At 43.5% G+C, this 17,473-nt stretch overlaps 1 protein-coding gene across 2 annotated transcripts in view; it reads left to right on the plus strand.

Annotated features, from left to right (window-relative positions):
* The window catches only part of RNF8 (ring finger protein 8), a 36,149-nt gene extending 19,722 nt beyond the window's left edge, over positions 1-16,427 (plus strand). The window contains exons 3-8 of one of the 2 annotated variants that reach the window (XM_068960442.1): positions 489-1,229; positions 3,567-3,629; positions 5,937-6,026; positions 7,807-7,914; positions 10,114-10,318; positions 16,266-16,427. In XM_068960442.1, the coding sequence (XP_068816543.1) occupies positions 489-1,229; positions 3,567-3,629; positions 5,937-6,026; positions 7,807-7,914; positions 10,114-10,318; positions 16,266-16,282 (1,224 nt within the window). In that variant the 3' untranslated portion in view covers positions 16,283-16,427. The remainder of the gene's footprint in view (positions 1-488; positions 1,230-3,566; positions 3,630-5,936; positions 6,027-7,806; positions 7,915-10,113; positions 10,319-16,265) is intronic. The other variant, XM_068960443.1, reaches the window with a different exon arrangement.
* Positions 16,428-17,473: the final 1,046 nt, after the last annotated feature.

A 17,473-nucleotide genomic window follows, 5' to 3' on the forward strand; every position in this document is an offset into this window, starting at 1 on the left:
ACTTTCTTTCTTGGTTTATGAGTTCTAGGAAGTGTTTTTCAATTCACCAATGTGCTCTGGGGTCACACACATCCAGAGATAGTACCTGCATGACTTTCTTGGAACCTCATCATTAGAATGCTACTGCCTTTACTAATAGCAGTTTTCTAGTCTTGGCCCTTTGCCCCTAGTTTATGTCAGTAGAGCTATTTGATTTCAGTTTCTTTTAATGCTACTGCATTTAATTGAGTAAATTCATCCTCCAGTAATAAGGTGATTCCTGCCTATTATACAGGCAGTTCTTTGAAGACATGAACGTCATATAGGTAATAAGCCAAAGCACTATTTGAAGAATCCTCTTTCTAAGAATGGTGGTTTATGAACCTTTCTATTCTATTTGTTCTCAAGGGGTTTCTTCCTAAAAAGACAGAAGGTTTTGCAGCAGCAGCAGAAAAATTAAGAGGAGGAAAATCATGAAGCTTATTTTGTCTTTTTTTCCCTTTCCCCAGAGTCTAAATGGTGTCTGGCTGAACAGAAAACGTCTAGAACCTTTAAAGGTCTATTCTGTCCATAAAGGAGATCACATCCAGCTTGGGGTACCTCTGGATAATAAGGAGAATGCAGAGTATGAATATGAAGTTACTGAAGAAGACTGGGAGAGGATTTATCCTTGTCTTTCCCCTAAAAGTGACCAGATGATGGAAAAAAATAAGGGCTTGAGAACTAAAAGGAAATTTAGTTTGGATGAATTAGAGGGTTCTGGAGCTGAAGGCCCCTCAAATTTGAAATCCAAAATAACTAAATTGTCTTCTGAACCTGGTCAGCCAGTGAAGTCACATGGGAAGGGTAAAGTGGCCAGTCAACCTTCTGAATATTTGGATCCTAAGTTGACTTCTTTTGAGCCAGGTGGGAAGATCACAGGGGCTCATGTTAACCCAGGCCCTGCAAAAGTTATAGAGCTTCATTATAAGAAGAAGAAAGCCTCAAATCCTTCAGCATCTCAGAGCAACTTAGAGCTGTTTAAGGTAACCATGTCCAGGATCCTAATGCTGAGAACACAGATGCAGGAAAAACAGGTAGCTGTTCTGAATGTGAAAAAGCAGACCAAAACAGGGAGCTCAAAGAAGATTGTGAAAATGGAGCAGGAACTGCAGGATTTACAGTCCCAGCTGTGTGCGGAGCAGGCCCAACAGCAGGCCAGAGTGGAGCAGCTGGAGAAGACCATCCAGGAAGAGCAGCAGCATCTCCAGGTACCACGCAGGAGGGAAGGACAAGATGCCCCTTGGGGTGGGCAGGCCCCTTGTGAGCCTGTGACCAGAGCTCTCTGTTTCTGGATCAGGGCCCATATGTTTAGTGCCAGGGACAAGAGGTGTAATGTGATCAGAAGACTTTGAGGTCTGCATGATGATCAGATCAGGAGCCAGAGTTGGGTTGTCAACGTGGGGTAAGGGGACTGGCAGAACCAGCCAAGATGCATGAGGTTGTAAGAGCTGAGGCATCTCAGAGCTGAGGTGAATTTAGAGAGAGGCTGGATGAAGGTCACTATATCCCCCAGTAGTACACTCCAATTAAAGTGTTGGTTGTTTTCATGAGTAATCTTCCTCTGCCCTGAGGTCAAAGCCAAATTCCTGTACCCAAGGCAGGTAGAGGTCAGCTGGTTACTCTGCCCTTGATTTACCTGTTACTTGTTAGCTTTGTAGCTAACCTAGGAAGTGGGAGGCTAGAAAGGCAAAAATGTTTATTTCTGTCCTGAGTAGCCAACATGGGAGGGGGCAGATATACCATCACTCAGTTGTTGGGTTGAGTGCTACCTTCCACAGGATGTCTACCTCTTCAGTAGATAAAATGACTGTCTTAGCTGTGTCAACGTGAGAGTAAATGTGTCTGCATCCCTGAGTCATTTGTTTAGATGATCAGCTCTTGCACAGAGCTTCTTGGCTAGGGCTGATCCTGGTTCTGCTGAAAATGTCAGTTCCCATCTGGCTAGAACCACATGATTTACTCCCACCCACTTCCTCAGGTAAGACTGAATGTCAAGAATTCCCCACTGTTGACTTAGAACTAAGAAGGGCCAATCAGGATTGACGTGAATAAGCTTTTATCTTTCCTTTACTTTACTCAGGGTAAGAAACAACCACTTGTGTTGGCTTATTTCTGAACAATTTATAGATTTCATCTAAGCCCAGCTATCCCCTTGAACTGATGCTCTTAGCAAAGGCCATGGATTAAGTGGGTCTTTCTCAGGGTATACATTGCTTGTTTATGTGTACTTTTTTGCTGCCCTTTTCCAGCCTGGACTGGTTCTTGAAATTAATAGAGGAAGGTTTATCTCTACATATTTAGTGTATGACACCTTCACCAGAGCAGAACTCTCTTTAAAGGCTAATATGTTCAATAACAAGAGTTACTGTTAATTAATATTTGTGGCTGCTCTGGGCATGCTTCAAGATGTAGCTAGCTGTCAAATCTTTTTCCATACTAAAAGGGTAAAGAAAGGCAAAAAGGACTCATTTAGGGAATTTCTCTAGGAATGAGAGGGTCATATATAAATTACTCATAGTGAGGTGTATCTAGTCCTTTATTACTAGCTGCATTGTCCTCTGTACCAAGCCCTAGGAATTTATCCTACCCTTGCTGCTTGCTCAGAAGCTCATTAAACCCTTGTTATTTCACACAGATTTTTTGGGGGGCGGGGTGGAGTGGGTGCACTGCGTAGCTTGTGGGATCTTAGTTCCCTGACCAGGGATTGAACCCAGGTCTTCAGCAGTGAGAGCGCAGAGTCCTAACAATTGGACGGCCAGGGAATTCCTACACAGAATTTTTTTTGAGCGCCCAGGTTGCCTGGCACTATACTTGGGTCTGGGTGGTTATAAAGATGCTTAATGGTTTTTGTCATAAAGGAATAGATCTTGTTGAGACAAGATACACAGAAAATAATCACAGTAGTTTCAAGAGTCTGTAGATTTAGAGAACAATTTCCAGTTGGTGTATTAAGCGGGCAGGTAATTCTTAAGGAGGGAAGGACCCAGAGATTCTCGTGGAGGGTGCTGGATGTAGGGGAGTGATGATGTGGAAGACATCCACACTCGAGGGGCCCTGGAGGAAATGCAGCCAAGGCCGGCGGAGGAGGAACAGCTTATGGGCCAGAGGTGGGAAAGACGCGGAGTGAGAGACAGAGTGGCCAGAACTGAAGAAAGAAACACGGCGGAGCTGTGAGTGCCAGCCCAGGAGATTGTATTTCAATTTAGATACTTGGTGATGCAGAAACTCTCAGTTTCCTTCCTTTTGAGAGTCATAGCATTAGCCAGTGAAGGGGACTTGGAGTATTAATCCAGAGCTGCTCCAGAGCCCCCTGAGCGGTGACTTGAAGGTGGCAGCCCTGAGATCTGCAGTGTTTGAGCAGTTTAACTCTGCTGAAATCCCTTACTGCCAACAGCTTAAAGTAGAATGGGAGATTTTCCACTCCCTCCCTGCCCCCTGTTGTTTCCAGACGCCTCTGCTAGCAGGTCAGCTCTGCTTGTTACTGTATTTTGCCCCTTTCCCCCCTTTCTACAGGGAAGCCTTCCATTTTGTTTTTGGCTTTTCAGGGTTTGGAGAAAGAGGAAGGCGAAGAGGACCTGAAGCAGCAGCTGGCCCAGGCTCTGCAGGAGGTAACTTATGTTTGCTGTTGTCCTGAGATTATAGTGGGCGAGAGTGGGGGCAGCCAGGCTTCATGTGCCCACTGGCTGCCTCTGCACACCCCTCTGCAGCACCTCCAGGCTGTAGACAGAGCAGGTGGCAGCAGCTCACAGCATCAGGTCTGAGATTTGGAACCTCACAGACATGCCAGACCTCAGCGTGAAAGCTTACATCTTCATCTGAGCATGAGATGCTCTAGTGAAGATGAAACAGAGCCTGTAGCAATTAGGAGGCTCTCTGGGAGAATGGCTGCACACATTCAGAAAGGTGAGGGCAGCAGAGGGAAATTGCGAGCCGTGACTTGGCCACCAGGGCCTGCAGCGCCTCCATTACCTCACTATTCCTGAGCTGAAGCCATTCTGAAACCATTCAAGAATGTTCCAATTACGCATCTTAGGTTAGGTTGAGAATTTGCAGTTTACCAGCCACTGAAACATCAATTTATTAAACAGGCAAGACTCACAGGAATAAAATTATCCTAAAAGATTGCCTGTTACTTGTTTAATGTAACTTTAGTACCTCGCTCTGTTTATTTTTTAATGAGTTCTTTGCATCTTAAATACCTGCTTTGTCTTCTATCAGTTATGTGTGATGATTAGTAGTTTAAGTCAGGAGGTTAGCGTTCACATCTTCTTGAGAAAAATGAGCTGTTGGGTTAGAATTGTTTCAAATTTGGTTCTTTTATTGCTTACCTATCTGTCAACCTTCTTACAGTGCTAACAGTCACATATTCCTGCATGCTTGGGAGTTTGCCCACTTTGATTTCCTTGGGTTCACAAACAGCCTTGGAAAGAATTAGGTGAAAAACTCAGTCTTTCTGGAATTTTATTTTCTAAGCTTGTGTATTTTCTAGGTTGGGAGGGTGGGCATGTTTCCCATTTAGAGAATTATTAAATTAATATTCAGATATCATTTTAAAATTGACTGGAAAAGAGGAAGGTTCTGCTCTTGAAAATCCTTGAGGGATCATTAAGAACCCTGCACCCTCAACGCCTTACACTCTTCTGAGACAGAACGACTTATGCTGTCGTTCAGCATAAGGCGCTTGGCCATCCCCCTTCATTAACCCAACGCGGGACACTGTCAGGCCATGGTTCTCTGACATGCCTGGGGGCTCACCACCCTCAAATGAAACACACTTGTTCTTTGTTTCACTTGATGGTCCTTCTGAAGCTGTTCTTTTTCATTTTCCAGACTTATAATTATAACAACTTGCCTTTACATAGAGATTTTAAAACTTCCCTGAGTGTTCTCATGTATGTCTTTGTTTTTTCTTACTAACCCCAATGTAGAAGGGGCATCTGTTTTCCCATTTTATAGATGAGAAAGTTAAGGCACAGTCATCTAATTAGTAGTCAAGGTGAATACTAAGGACTTCTGATATCACTGACTTTTTTTTTTTTTTTGAGCCCATGCATTTTAAAATGCATGTGATATCTTTTCAGAATACTTAACCACCTTCTTTAAAAGGATCTGAAATGAAATTTAAAATATAATCTATGCTTAACCATTATGTTTCATAGAAATGGAACTTCTTGATATTTGATGTAGGCAGTGAGTCATGGTAAATGAGCCATTAGCTCTTGGGCATGCCAGTTTCCAGAATACCAAGGCAGAGTTCAGGCAGTGTTGCCTTATCAGCACATAGTATGTGATTTATAGAGTAAATAGGTTAAAGGTTTTTTTTTTTTTCATTTCAATGAAAACAGTAATCTAGTTTTCCTGAATCCTGTATATCCCTAATTATTTCTTAAAAGCTGCTTCTAGTGCTGGGTAGCCTTAGAGTTAGTTACTAGTTCTTCAGCATTGGTTCCCAGAGTCACTTGGGTAGCTTTTTAAAAAATGCATATCCCATATATATGTATAACGGATTCACTTTGCTGTATAGCAGAAGGTAACACAACTTTGTAAAACAACTATACCAATAAAAATTTTTTTTTTAAATGAACATCCCTGGGCCCCAGGCCAAACCCACAAAGTCAGACTCTCTGGAAGTTCTTCAGTTGCTTTGGATGACCATGAAGATTGTGTTATTTCCAGAGGTATTAATAGATTTGATGGCTTCCCTCCCTGTCTGCTCCTTTCCCTGAAAAAAAAAAAAAAAAAGAAGGCAGCATTTAACTGGTATGTCTTGGAGAAACAAAAACATTATTTTGAAATTGCCCAATCCATTAATCTCTTGAACCAAAGCTGCTGACAGAGGGAGGGACAGGCCTGGTGGCTAAAAGGAACAATATAGTGCCATGCATCTTGAGTGTGTATCTGCTGTGTTTCTGCAGTATCGGTCGCTGATGGAAGAGCTAAATCGCAGCAAGAAGAACTTTGAAGCAATCATTCAAGCCAAGGACAAAGAATTGGAGCAGACCAAGGTACTGGAAAGAAGAAGAAGGTTTAGAATTTGGTTGGTACATGCAGCTCAGCATTTTCAGCAGTGCAAGGATTGCTTTGGTGAATGAAGGGAGAGGCATGGCTATTCCCTGCCTCAAGGGAAGTAATCTGTAAAATTATTTAGGCCTGTAGAAGGGCCTGCCTGTAAGACAACATCTGTTCCCTCCCCTCCTTCAGATGCGAAATGCTGGGAACGATACATTCTGCAGTCTAGTCCACTGTCTGTGGTAGATGTTCCTTCGGAGTGTCTCACTCACAGAGGCTAAGGGGTGGTGTGGTCAAAAGGAAAAGTGGTTCATCTTGATGCGTCTGTGTAATTATTTCTCACATCAAATCAATGACACTCTTAAATTAGGGGTTGTAGACTCAAATGCCCCCTGGGGTCAGACTGATAATAGAAGTGAATAAAGTGGCCTGGGTGTAAGAACACAGTGGGGAGCTGTGAGGCGGAATTCCACCCTCACCCATACCCCAAGAGGCAGCTCTTCTCTGCAGCAGCCAGTTGCCAACCAGAAGTGCAGGCCCAGTGTTGTCAGATCTGAGTTTTCCCACAGAAAATGGAAATCCAGATGTTTATGTGAAGTATCCCGATTTTTAAGTAGCAGTAACAGGTTCAGTTTTTTGATACCATGAATGCCAAACTAAGTAAATAAGTCTGTAGGCTGGATGTAGTCCACAGGCCACCAGTTTGCTTCCTCTGATGGGAAATTAATGCCTGGGAATTAATGCCTGCTCAGCCCAACCTTCCTCAGGTACACATCTGGAGCAGATTACAGAAAGGAGAGGACTCTTTTACCACTTGGTTTGCTATCCTATCCTCTATTTAAATCACGTAGTACTTTATTCCCCAGCCTCTAAGATGCCACCACATTTTTTAAACCCAGCAATTCAGAAGTTTTCAAGGAGCTTGACTCTAGTTATAAATGGGTCCATTCCCTCTTCACTGTCCTGATTAGTCTCACAATCTTTGCTTTGATAAGAAGAGAAAATAAAACATGAAAAATAACCTCTCAAATATACCCTCTTTTGGCTTTTCCTCTCCCCACTAGGGGCACTTAATATATGTTGACTTCAAGAGAGGACATCTAGATCCTTCTTGAAAAGGGTGTCTACAAGCAGTCTGTCTCTTGGGGAAAGCACAGGGAAATTGCACGGCAGGAGTGGGAAGTAACAAGCATCACAGAGCGTGAGGCCTGAAGATACTTCAACAGGCCATCTCTCCAGCCTCCTGCCTCCAGGCACCTTGGATATTATCCTTATTTTGTAGGAGAGACATCTGCAGAGAACACAGAGGACCTTATACACTAATTCAAGCTTCCTGCCTTTATGGACTGTTCCTCATTTCTTTCTTATCCAGTGAGCTCTTGGCTGCTTAGGATGATTTTGTATCCCCTCTGAACTGCAGTGTGCTATAGAATACCTAATGTCTCGTTCTGGCCTCGGATGGTCAGCGGGGTTGGTATGCTGACTTCAGTTTTTCTCATTTGGTTATTTTTGGGAAGGAGACCGAAACTGCAATACCAATACATACTCATAAAGTCGAGAAAGGAAAAGAAAGGATGACAGTGCCCTATATTAGAAAGCAGTTCTGAGAAGCAATAATCCTTGGGGCAAGAATTTTATTCCAGTGTTACTACTCCAGGGTGGATTTTTAATTTAGATTCTTTCTGAATCCTCCTGCATACTATTAATCCTGCTCTGTCCTGTTTTGCGTTCTTGTTAGTTCTCCTGAATGACAGGTGGGGTTGTATGTCTTTGCAGGAAGAGAAGGAGAAGGTGCAAGCACAGAAGGAGGAAGTTCTTAGCCACATGAATGACGTGCTAGAGAATGAGCTCCAGTGTATTATTTGCTCAGAATACTTCGTTGAGGTAATGATGAGTAGTGGCTCACGCCTTCTCACTCTCCTACCCCTGAATGGAGCCTCAGCTACACAGACTGCTTCTGCTCTAGGGTAACATTCTGAAGAGATTTTTCCTCCGGGAACTTACTGTAGCTATTTGACTTCAAAGTGGCTGCTGGAGGTGGCCACTTCTCACTTGCCTCCACTGGCTTTTTTCTTACTTCATTTGTTCTTGAGTTCTTTTTTTGGCAGAATCAGTGTTTGGGGCTATAATAAAGCCTTTATCTTTTTGTTTTTGAGGGAAAAACACTTTGGTTTTGAAGAACCATCTAGGGGCTGCCCCACCCTCCCACAGGTCAGAATGTCATATGTTTCCTACATTTCCGACAACTATGTGCTGTTGGGTTTTGTGGGTTTTGCGGGTTTTTTTTTTTTGCCTAGTGTTGAGCTCCTGCAGGTTTTTTTTTTTTTTTTTTAACTCCTGGGATCCATTTGATTCTGGCAGAATCCAGAATTAGATGGCATTAGAAATTTGAAGTATCAGAATAAAGCTACTCAATAAAGCTAGTCTTTCTTTGCTCTGAATGGATACAGTGCTGAGAGGGGGCGTGCAGTGCAGCCTTTGAACAAGGGGGTAAATGTCATTGAGGTATGCTCACGGGATTCAGTGGCCAAATGGAACACTTTTCAGGGACTCGGAGGCTCCTTATGAAAATGAAACATCACGCCTAGGATTTCATTTGTTATCCTGTCTTCTTTTTGCATAGACTCTCTTATTTTCACAAATTCTACCATTTGTGTCCGGTTCATCTTACACAACAAGTGTTAGACTAAAGTTGTTAAATGATAGTGCTTTTCAGACTCATTTAAAAAGAAAACGCATACACACACAGCTTCCTTTTTTTCTGGTGGCCTTTAGGGAGATTGGGTCTATTAGCCTCCTGAAGAATCTGTCCTGGATAGACCTGTTTCTTTTGCTTTGGATCTGCTTTGACTTCAGATCATAATTTCCCCCATAGTTTGTAGTCATTTGATTCCCTACTTTGGAGAAACTCAGTTAGTACTGTTTCGACATGACTTATGCACCGTAATAGAAGACGACAAGGAAAGGGGTCGGGATAGGTGATGAGTTAGCCAACCTGGAGTGTCTGCACAACATGTAAGAGACTAATAACTTGATCTTTGTTTGGTTTACAGCATGTGCTGACCTTTCCTGCTGGTCCTCTTTTAAAATCAGTGTTGGGTTAGAGATTTCATTTTAGTCAGCAGGTTTTTAGTCCTGTTTACGAGAATTTTGTCTCATTCTTTATTTTTACTTTTTTTCTTTTTTTTGTATGTCTCATTCTTTACTGAGAATGTTTCCTAGTTGGCCTTCTGGCTTCCACTTGGCATTTGGAAAATAATACAAAGTTTGTGTTATTTCCCCCTGCTTTCCCAAAAGCAAGAAAGAAAACTTTTTAGCTCCAGAAACAGTTGTATCTTAGGAGATGTACAGAAACAAGAGTAACGAAGAGTATGGTTTATGTTTTGAAAAGTGATAAGGACCTTGGCAGAAAGCTGACCATTGGGGTTGCTCAGGAGCACCTCAGATACGGGCCCTTTTCTGCTTTCTCTCTTCTCATAGGCTTATTGATATTACTTAAGGCACTGTCAGCTGAACCCATTACATTTTTTCCTATTTTGTTTTTAGATTCTTTTTCCCTAGCCTAAGTGCTTTTACATATACTTTTTAAAGCTTCTTTTGAGTAGAGATAAGGGCCTCCTAACATTCTGTGTACTGAGTATTCACTGTGTGAATTAAAATCGAGGTTCTAATGCACCATTAGGACATACATCTGTTTTCCTGAGAGAATTAGTGATGCATGTGTATCAGACATGCACATGTTTTCTAGTCCTGCTTAAGTCCAGTGGCATTTATTTGCAGGATAGCTAAGCCACGTTGGCAGTGTGAATTGAGTTGGTGGAACAAAATAAGACAAATCAGCCTCCCTGGAGCCTGAGTTTATGAGCTTAACTTTGAGAGAGAAAACAAATAATCTAACATGAAACTTAAAATTTACAGTTCCTAGGAATGATTCTGATACCCTTTGTAAGGCCTCTAGATGAAGTTATGGTTAAATTTCTATTTCGTCTTGAGAACTAACTGCTTTCCTAACTCTGAGATCACAGCAGCCCTGGGGGAGTGAGTGTCACAGTTCTGATATGTGTGTTCACATTTCCGTTATAGGCCGTCACCTTGAACTGTGCCCATAGTTTCTGCTCCTACTGTATCAATGAGTGGATGAAGAGGAAAGTAGAATGCCCCATTTGTCGGAAGGACATCAAGTCCAAAACCCGCTCCCTGGTTCTGGACAATTGCATTAGTAAGATGGTAGACAATCTGAACTCAGAAGCGAAAGAACGACGAATTGTCCTCATCAGGGAACGAAAAGGTGAGTATGGAAAGAGGTGAGTCCCCTCAACAGACTTTTTTGGATCCAGAAGAGTCAGGTAAACGGTTCTTGAGCTTAAGAAGGAGGTGGAAGTAATGGGGGAAAGTAAAGGAAGCTAAAGGTAATAAACATGCAAGAAACAGTTGAGGCAGAATGGAATATTTGAGCAGCAGGGAATGGGGAGGCTTAGGTGTTTGTGTCTTAGTTATGGGATAAGAAAAGATGGGATTAGAAAAACACAGGGGTGGACAACTTACAGTGTTAGTCACTAGATGGGGCTGTCGTTCAAGACAGTTTAGTTGCTGTCTGTTGCTCTCGGTAGGTTGCAGAAATCTTGGGTTGGGTACACAATAAATTATAAATAGGATGTGTACAAGTCAAAGATTCACAACTTGGAAAATGCCAAAATATATGAAGAAAACATATATAGGTTCTATCTGTAAGAGTCACAGCTTAACTACACAAATCAGGCATAACGTTAAGCCAAAAAGAGATTAATTTAATCCTACTATGTTAACTTTACTAGGACTAGTTTGACTCAGTCGTGTCCGACTCTTTGTGACCCCATGGACTGTAGCCCACCAGGCTCCTCCCTCCATGGGATTCTCTGGGGAAGAATACTGGAGTGGGTCGCCATTTCTTTCTCCAGGGGATCTTCCTGACCCAGGGACCGAACCCGGGTCTCCCGCATTGCAGGCAGATGCTTTAACCTCTGAGCCACCAGGGAAGCATGTTAACTTTGGATGTCCTAATATAACCTCTGAGCCACCAGGGAAGCACGTTAACTTTGGGTGTCCTAATAAACAAGTTTCCCAGAGAGAGTTTGAATAAAGAGATTAGGGAAGTGGGGGTGGGTGAGTTTCCTCAAGGAACCACACTCCCAAAGAGAGTATCTCCTCCTCTAACACAAGTGATCTCATCACACTTGGGGCCTGCTCTGTTGAGGATTGCAGAGCCACCCTGCTTGAGACTTAAATGTCCTTGTGGCAAAAAGAATGTGTCCTGGGCAGAGCACAAGGAAACTAGTGGATCAGAAGAATTGGTTATTAGGCAGGGATGAGAGTTCAGAGGAGGAGGGTAGATCTGATTATCATGTTCAGTCCCTTAAGAAATCCTGTACACCTCTACCCTCTGGGAAAGCTCAGGGCCAGAGTACTGAGCTCTGGTTGCACATAAAGGGCCAGTCAGAGAAGACGAATCAAAAGCTCACTGCCCTTCCAGGTGTTTCCCACCACCTGGCCATCGGGAAGCCATGTTCATGTATGTATTTGGATGTACCCTTTTCTGAGTTAAGAGAAGCCAAAGGCTTAAATGCCACACTGCTAAGAACAGGATCTTCTGTCTATTGCTTTCTTTCTCCTAGCCCTTCAGCAAATATCAGCCTCTTTGAATCAGGCCAGAAATCTGATGCTGACTTGTAAGCAGCTGTAGTATGGAATTGGCCCTTGGTTGGTGAGCCATTGCAGGGGCAGCAGACCGATCACAGGGTAGGTGTTGAGCCTGTTTTGCCCAAGGAAGACATTCTGACCTTTGGGAGGGTAGGGCAGCTCTCAGGTGGTTCTTTGAAATCAAAGTATGTTCTGCTTTTTTGACAATTCTGTGCTATTGGACTTTGTGCCCAGTTTTGAGTCCCCATAGGTGGTGTTTTTTTTAACCTCCTAGGAGCCACTTGATTCTGGCAGAATCCATTGCTGTTTCTTTCCACCTCTCATCAGTCCTTAACCATTTATAGGAACATTACACTAGGCATTGGAATAAAGAGATAAGGTATTATCTCAGCTCTCACAATCTGTGGAGGAGACAGAAAAGCAAGTAGGTAGTGTGCAAGTTCCATAATAGGGTGCTGAAAAATTGCAGAGGAGAGGACATTCAATTTGACCTGGACAGGTTGGAGGTATGGGAACAAGCTTCACAGAAGAAGTGACATTTGAACTGAGTTCTAAAGGCTCTAGGGATGATGCTTTCCAAGCAGAGGAGTCAGCACAAGCACAGAGGCGTGAGAAGCAGTGAGCTGTTTGTTCCTCGCAGGGCCCCGCTTGGTGGCCCAAACAGGACTTGATGTCTGCCTGGTGCCAGAGGAGCATGAGGACAGCCAAGGCTTAGGAGGTGTCTGCTGAGGTGTTGTGAGTGCCTTCTGTTTTCTTCTCCCCTTTCTGAGAGGAATGCTGACCTGGGAACTCAGATTTGACCGAGCCTGTGAGCTTAAGTTTGCTGGGTCTGTGTGTGGGTGGGGATACCCATGTACTTTCTTTTTTTGCTTTTTGGTTTTTGGAGGTTATTGTTTTTATTTTTTTCTTTGAAGTAAAATTGATCTACCTAGTGACTTGATATTGTTATACGTTACAGAATGATCACCGTAATAACTCTAGTTACCATCTGTCACTATACAGAGCAATTACAGTATTACTGATTATATTCCCTGTGCTGTACATTACATCCCCGTGACTTAATTTATTTTGTAAGTGGAAGTTAATTCCCTTCCCCTGTTTCACCCATTCCGCTATCACTCTCCACATTCCCGCTATCACAAACCACCAGATTGTTCTTCGTAGATTGTATTTATAAGTCTGTTTCTGTTTTATTATGTTTGTTCATTTTGTTTTTTAGATTCCAGATTTAAGTAAAATCGTATGGAATTTCCCTTTCTCTCTGATTTATTTCACTTAACAGAGTACCTTCTAGGTTCATCCATGTTGTTGCACATGGGAAGATCTCATTCTTTTTTATGGCTGAGTAGTAGCCCCGTGTGTGTGTGTGTGTGTATTTATGTAGGTATATTTTCTTTATTCATCTGTTCATGGGCACCTAAGTTCTTTCTGTATCGTAGCTGTTGTCACTAATGCTGCAGTGAACATTGGGGGTGCATATGTCTTTCTGAGTTAATGTTTTCATTCTCTTTGGATAAATACCCAGAAGTGGAATTGTTGGGTTTTATGGTAGCTCTGTTTTTAATTTTCTGAGTTCTCCATAGTGGTTGTACCAGTTTACATTCTCACCAACAGTGGAGGAGGGTTCCTTTCTCTCCACACGCCCATATAGACTTTCTTCACCCAGCCCACTGACTAGGTTTCTTCTCAAAAGTCCAAGCATGGTACATGCATGCAGCCGTTGGAAAGAGAAAGAAGGACCCTGTGTCCTAAATTCATCTCTGACTCCCCTCACGCACAGTTAATACTGCAAGGTGGATAATATCAGACCCTTCTCTCTCCGAAGGCTAAAGCAGGTACCTTTTTGGTGACACTGGGAGCCAACGAAGTAAACCGAGTTGGCCTCCCTGATGCACGCACTGGCTGCGAGCAGCTCTGGCAGCAGTCTCGGCTTCTGCAGTTATCGCAGCGAGTGCAGCTTTGAGGTTTTCTCCAGAGACAGACAGAGGTGCTGAGGCTTGATTTAGGGAAACAGGTGCCAGAGCCATCAGCAGCTTCAGTGGGCTGCAATATGGAGTTCAGAGGAAATTCTCAGTTCAGATACCAACCTTCTTTGCCAATTGAAAGCCGGTTTAATCCCCAGTGCATGAGAATTTTTAAAGGACCAAATGTAGGATCTGGAAACTAGAATTGGCAGGCCTGTAATTGTCACCATTCTGACACTGGCAGGGCCGTTTTTCTCCTGGGTAGGGGAGCGCTTATCACAAGTTCAGAGAAGCGGGTCTGCCTGTCTGATTTCACCAAGAGCAGTGCTACTCCAGGCCTGCCTGGCTGGTTGGTGTCTTCAAGGCCCATATCCCCACGGGAGAGTAATGCCTCATGATTGATTACCCATAGATCCTCAGTAAAGTCTGTGAGGCCAGATTATCCAGAAGAGGGGAGGAGGAGGAGAGTGTTAGGGTGCCAGATCCTGTGTTGGAGAAAGGGTGCCCTGGAGCTGGGGCAGATAATGAATGTTAAGTACGTGTCACATGAGTAATTGCAGCCCTCTGGGATATTGACATGAGGTTTTCCTGAAGGAAAGACATTTTGCGACATGAGCTGGGGAGGTGCTGAAGGTGAGTCTTCTGTCAGTTGCCCCCCCTTCCCCGTTTGTTCTATTCTCATTAAGTGTTGGTTGGTTGACATGAGTGTTAACATTCTCACTTTAAGCTTTCCCTTGGAGTTTCTTTGGGTTGTGCTCAAAAAAGAAAAAAGCAAATTATCTAGAATAAAATCTTGCCGGTCCTTTAGAACAGGGATTTTCAGTTCAGAGACTTTTTCAGATTGCAGTTCCCAGCTCCCTTGGTAGTGTAGTATGAAAGTAAGGCTGCTAGTGGGAGTTGTCCACGGCCTTTTGGGCGTGTTGAGGTGGGGAGAAAGGTTTATGAACCGCAGCTTTCCTAAATCTGTGAGAGAGATGTCCCTCCAGAGATTGGTGGTCTCTAGGAAGATTGGCCCAGGTGAGATCACGTAGCCTGTGGCTCTTGCCGGCTTCCTATAGGCTAGGAGGAGGGTGATCCAGACACAGGACAGGAGAAACTCTGTCTCTGAAGAGAGCACCTGACAGGCTTTCCCTGGCTATTAACCATCATCACCTGTTGAAAGACAGAGCCTCATAAAGGACTATGTAGGGAATGTCCGCAGTTACAGTGTCTGCCAAGTTGACCTCATCCAGAGAGAATACTTGTTAGCAAGATGTTTTATTTTATGTTTTTTTGATTCTACTGTGTGGGTTGCAGATGAGATCTTATTTCCCTGACTAGGGATTGAACCCAGTGCCTGTGGCAGTGGAATTTCGGAGTCCTAACCACTGGACCGCTAGGGGATTCCCAGCAAGTACCCAGTCCTGCACCAAGAACCTAGAAGCTCATGTGCATGAAGTCAGCATGCCCACCTGGTATAAGGACAGGGTTTGTCTAAGATAAAGTGGTTCTCAGCAAGATTGGCATGGGGTGGGGGCAGGTGTCCACATACATGCACTCACGTAGTTTAAAATGCTGGACTCTTAAAAATTTATCCTTTGCAAAATTATCATGGATTTATCCTTTGCAAAATTGTCATGGGATCAAAAATTAGCAGATTTGTTAATAGAAGCGTTTAAAAAAAAAAAAATCTCCATCACCACCCTCTCATTTTTGCCCCTCCCTTTTTCCTTCCCTTCTCTTTTGTCACTTATTGTCGTTCCTTGCCTTGTCCCTTGATGGATGTCTCCTGCACAACCCTTATTATTCCCTTATATATAAATGTAATAACCCTTTCAATCTGCCTTCCAAAGCATTCCACACCTTAATCTCAAAGAAAGTCTTGAGATTGCCTTTGGTGTAAGCCAAGATCCCTGCTTCTCTGGGATCAAGGAAGCAGAAGCTAATGGAAAACACTAGAGGCCAGTGAATAGCCCCTCCCACCCCCGCCCTCTCTGGACAGACTTTGAAGTTGCACTTCTCCCTGCTTGTTGCTGTTGATGTATTTCCTTCCTTCCTCCAAAAGGTATTAACTGAAGACCAGCTTTGTGCCTGGCACTCTTCTAGGTATGAGGAATAGAAGGAGAAGTGAAAATCTAATTAGTTAGATGTGATTTGTGCTTTCTCGCTAATAAAGCAAGAAAGGGGCCAGGAGTGATGGGAAGAGTGTTGGCAGTTCTTGGTAGAGTAGTCAGGGTAGTCACTGAGGAGAAGGTGGTATTTGGGTGTTCTAAAGGCTGTGGCCATGCTGCTGTCTGGGGAAAGGGTTTTGGAGGAACAGCATGGAGGCGACGTAGCAGGAGTGGAATGAGCGATGGGGAGAACAGGAAGTGAGGTCAGAAGGTTGGGCAGAGGGCAGGCCGAGTAGGGATTTATAGGCCTTTAGAAGGACTTGAACTTTTACTCTGGAAGAAGAGATGGGTGGGCTGTAAGCAGAGTTATGTGATCTCACATCTGTGTCTTGATTCACCGTGGCTGCTGTGTGGGGAAAGGCCTGAGGAGGGCAGCAGGGAGGCCAGGGAGGGAAATGCAGGCTCCTCTTCTATTTCTCTCTCTCTCTCTCTCTTCTCTCCAAAGGAAAGAGATTGCTCTGAAGACAGTGCTCCAGAGACGTTGACAGACTGCCAGGTACTGGGAGCTTCAGATGGTCTGGAAGATTCTCTTGGATGGTCTTGGGTGGCTCTGAGAGTGTGGGATGGAGCCAGTGGGACAGACTGAGTCAGGAAGCCCTCCATCACGAGCCTCCGCCTGGGCCGTCCCTGCTGCCACCATTGTCTGAAGCCCCGACTGCTTCAGGGTACTTGATAGACTCTGTTCACTACATGTTGTATGGGTTATATATTTCTGTTGTACTTTTTAAACTTGTTGTTGTTATTGTTTGGGTACCTCAGAAGCACCTCTGTTGACATTTGTTTGGGACAAATTGGGTATTACCCCTATTGCTGCCCCCAAAGGCAAAGGCAGCCTCTATTTGAGAGGATGGCATACCTCTTCTTCGTGAAAACAAGATGTCATTTCCTGAAAATAAAATGTAAAACCGATCAGTTGCTCAGCTGGGCTTTGGTATATTTATCTTCCTTCCAGCTCCAGACAGTCTCACAAGTAAACACTGGCAGCTCATAAATCGCAACCAAGAAAGTCACTGTATCAGATGATATACTCAAGTGAATGTCTGCCTCAGAAGCCAAGCCCAAGATCGTGACCGCAGCATATGGCTCTGTTAAGCCCCTGACTGGCGTGTCTCCTTTTTATTTCAGATATGAGTCACCACTTCCTGGTTTGGGGATGGAGTGAATTCCCTTCTTTCAGCTGGAGTTCCAAAGTATCTGTTTTACCTAATGTCAGAAAACACAGGCATGATTGAGAACATGATATGCTTTTTTTTTAAAAAAAAAAAATTTAAAAGCCATTTCTTTTTTGCTGCTTTCCTGTTTTAAACAAAACTAGTTCGATGTTTGGGAAACAGAAGCGTAGGAAAACCTGTGGTATCCTTGGTTACCAGTGATGAGAAGGAAGGGACACACAGGAAGCTGCAGAGTAGTTATTCAAAACCAGGAGCTCCAGTAGGAAACTGGTTGTGCATTATGTCATTCAGTGATTTGTTTCCAGATGGAAAAGAATTTTCCTCTCCATTTTTACTGCCTGCCTATAGAACCTTTCTTTGTAGTTCTTTATTTATATTACAGGTATTTCATAGTGATGGTAGGTTTTTCCATTATTGAATCTTCTGTATATTAGGATTCTGGTGTCCCTAGTCTTCACTTTCATCTTTCTCAACAGGATTA

Source organism: Capricornis sumatraensis, chromosome 22 (genome assembly GCF_032405125.1).
Source record: "Capricornis sumatraensis isolate serow.1 chromosome 22, serow.2, whole genome shotgun sequence".
NCBI classification, from domain to species: Eukaryota; Metazoa; Chordata; class Mammalia; order Artiodactyla; family Bovidae; genus Capricornis; species Capricornis sumatraensis.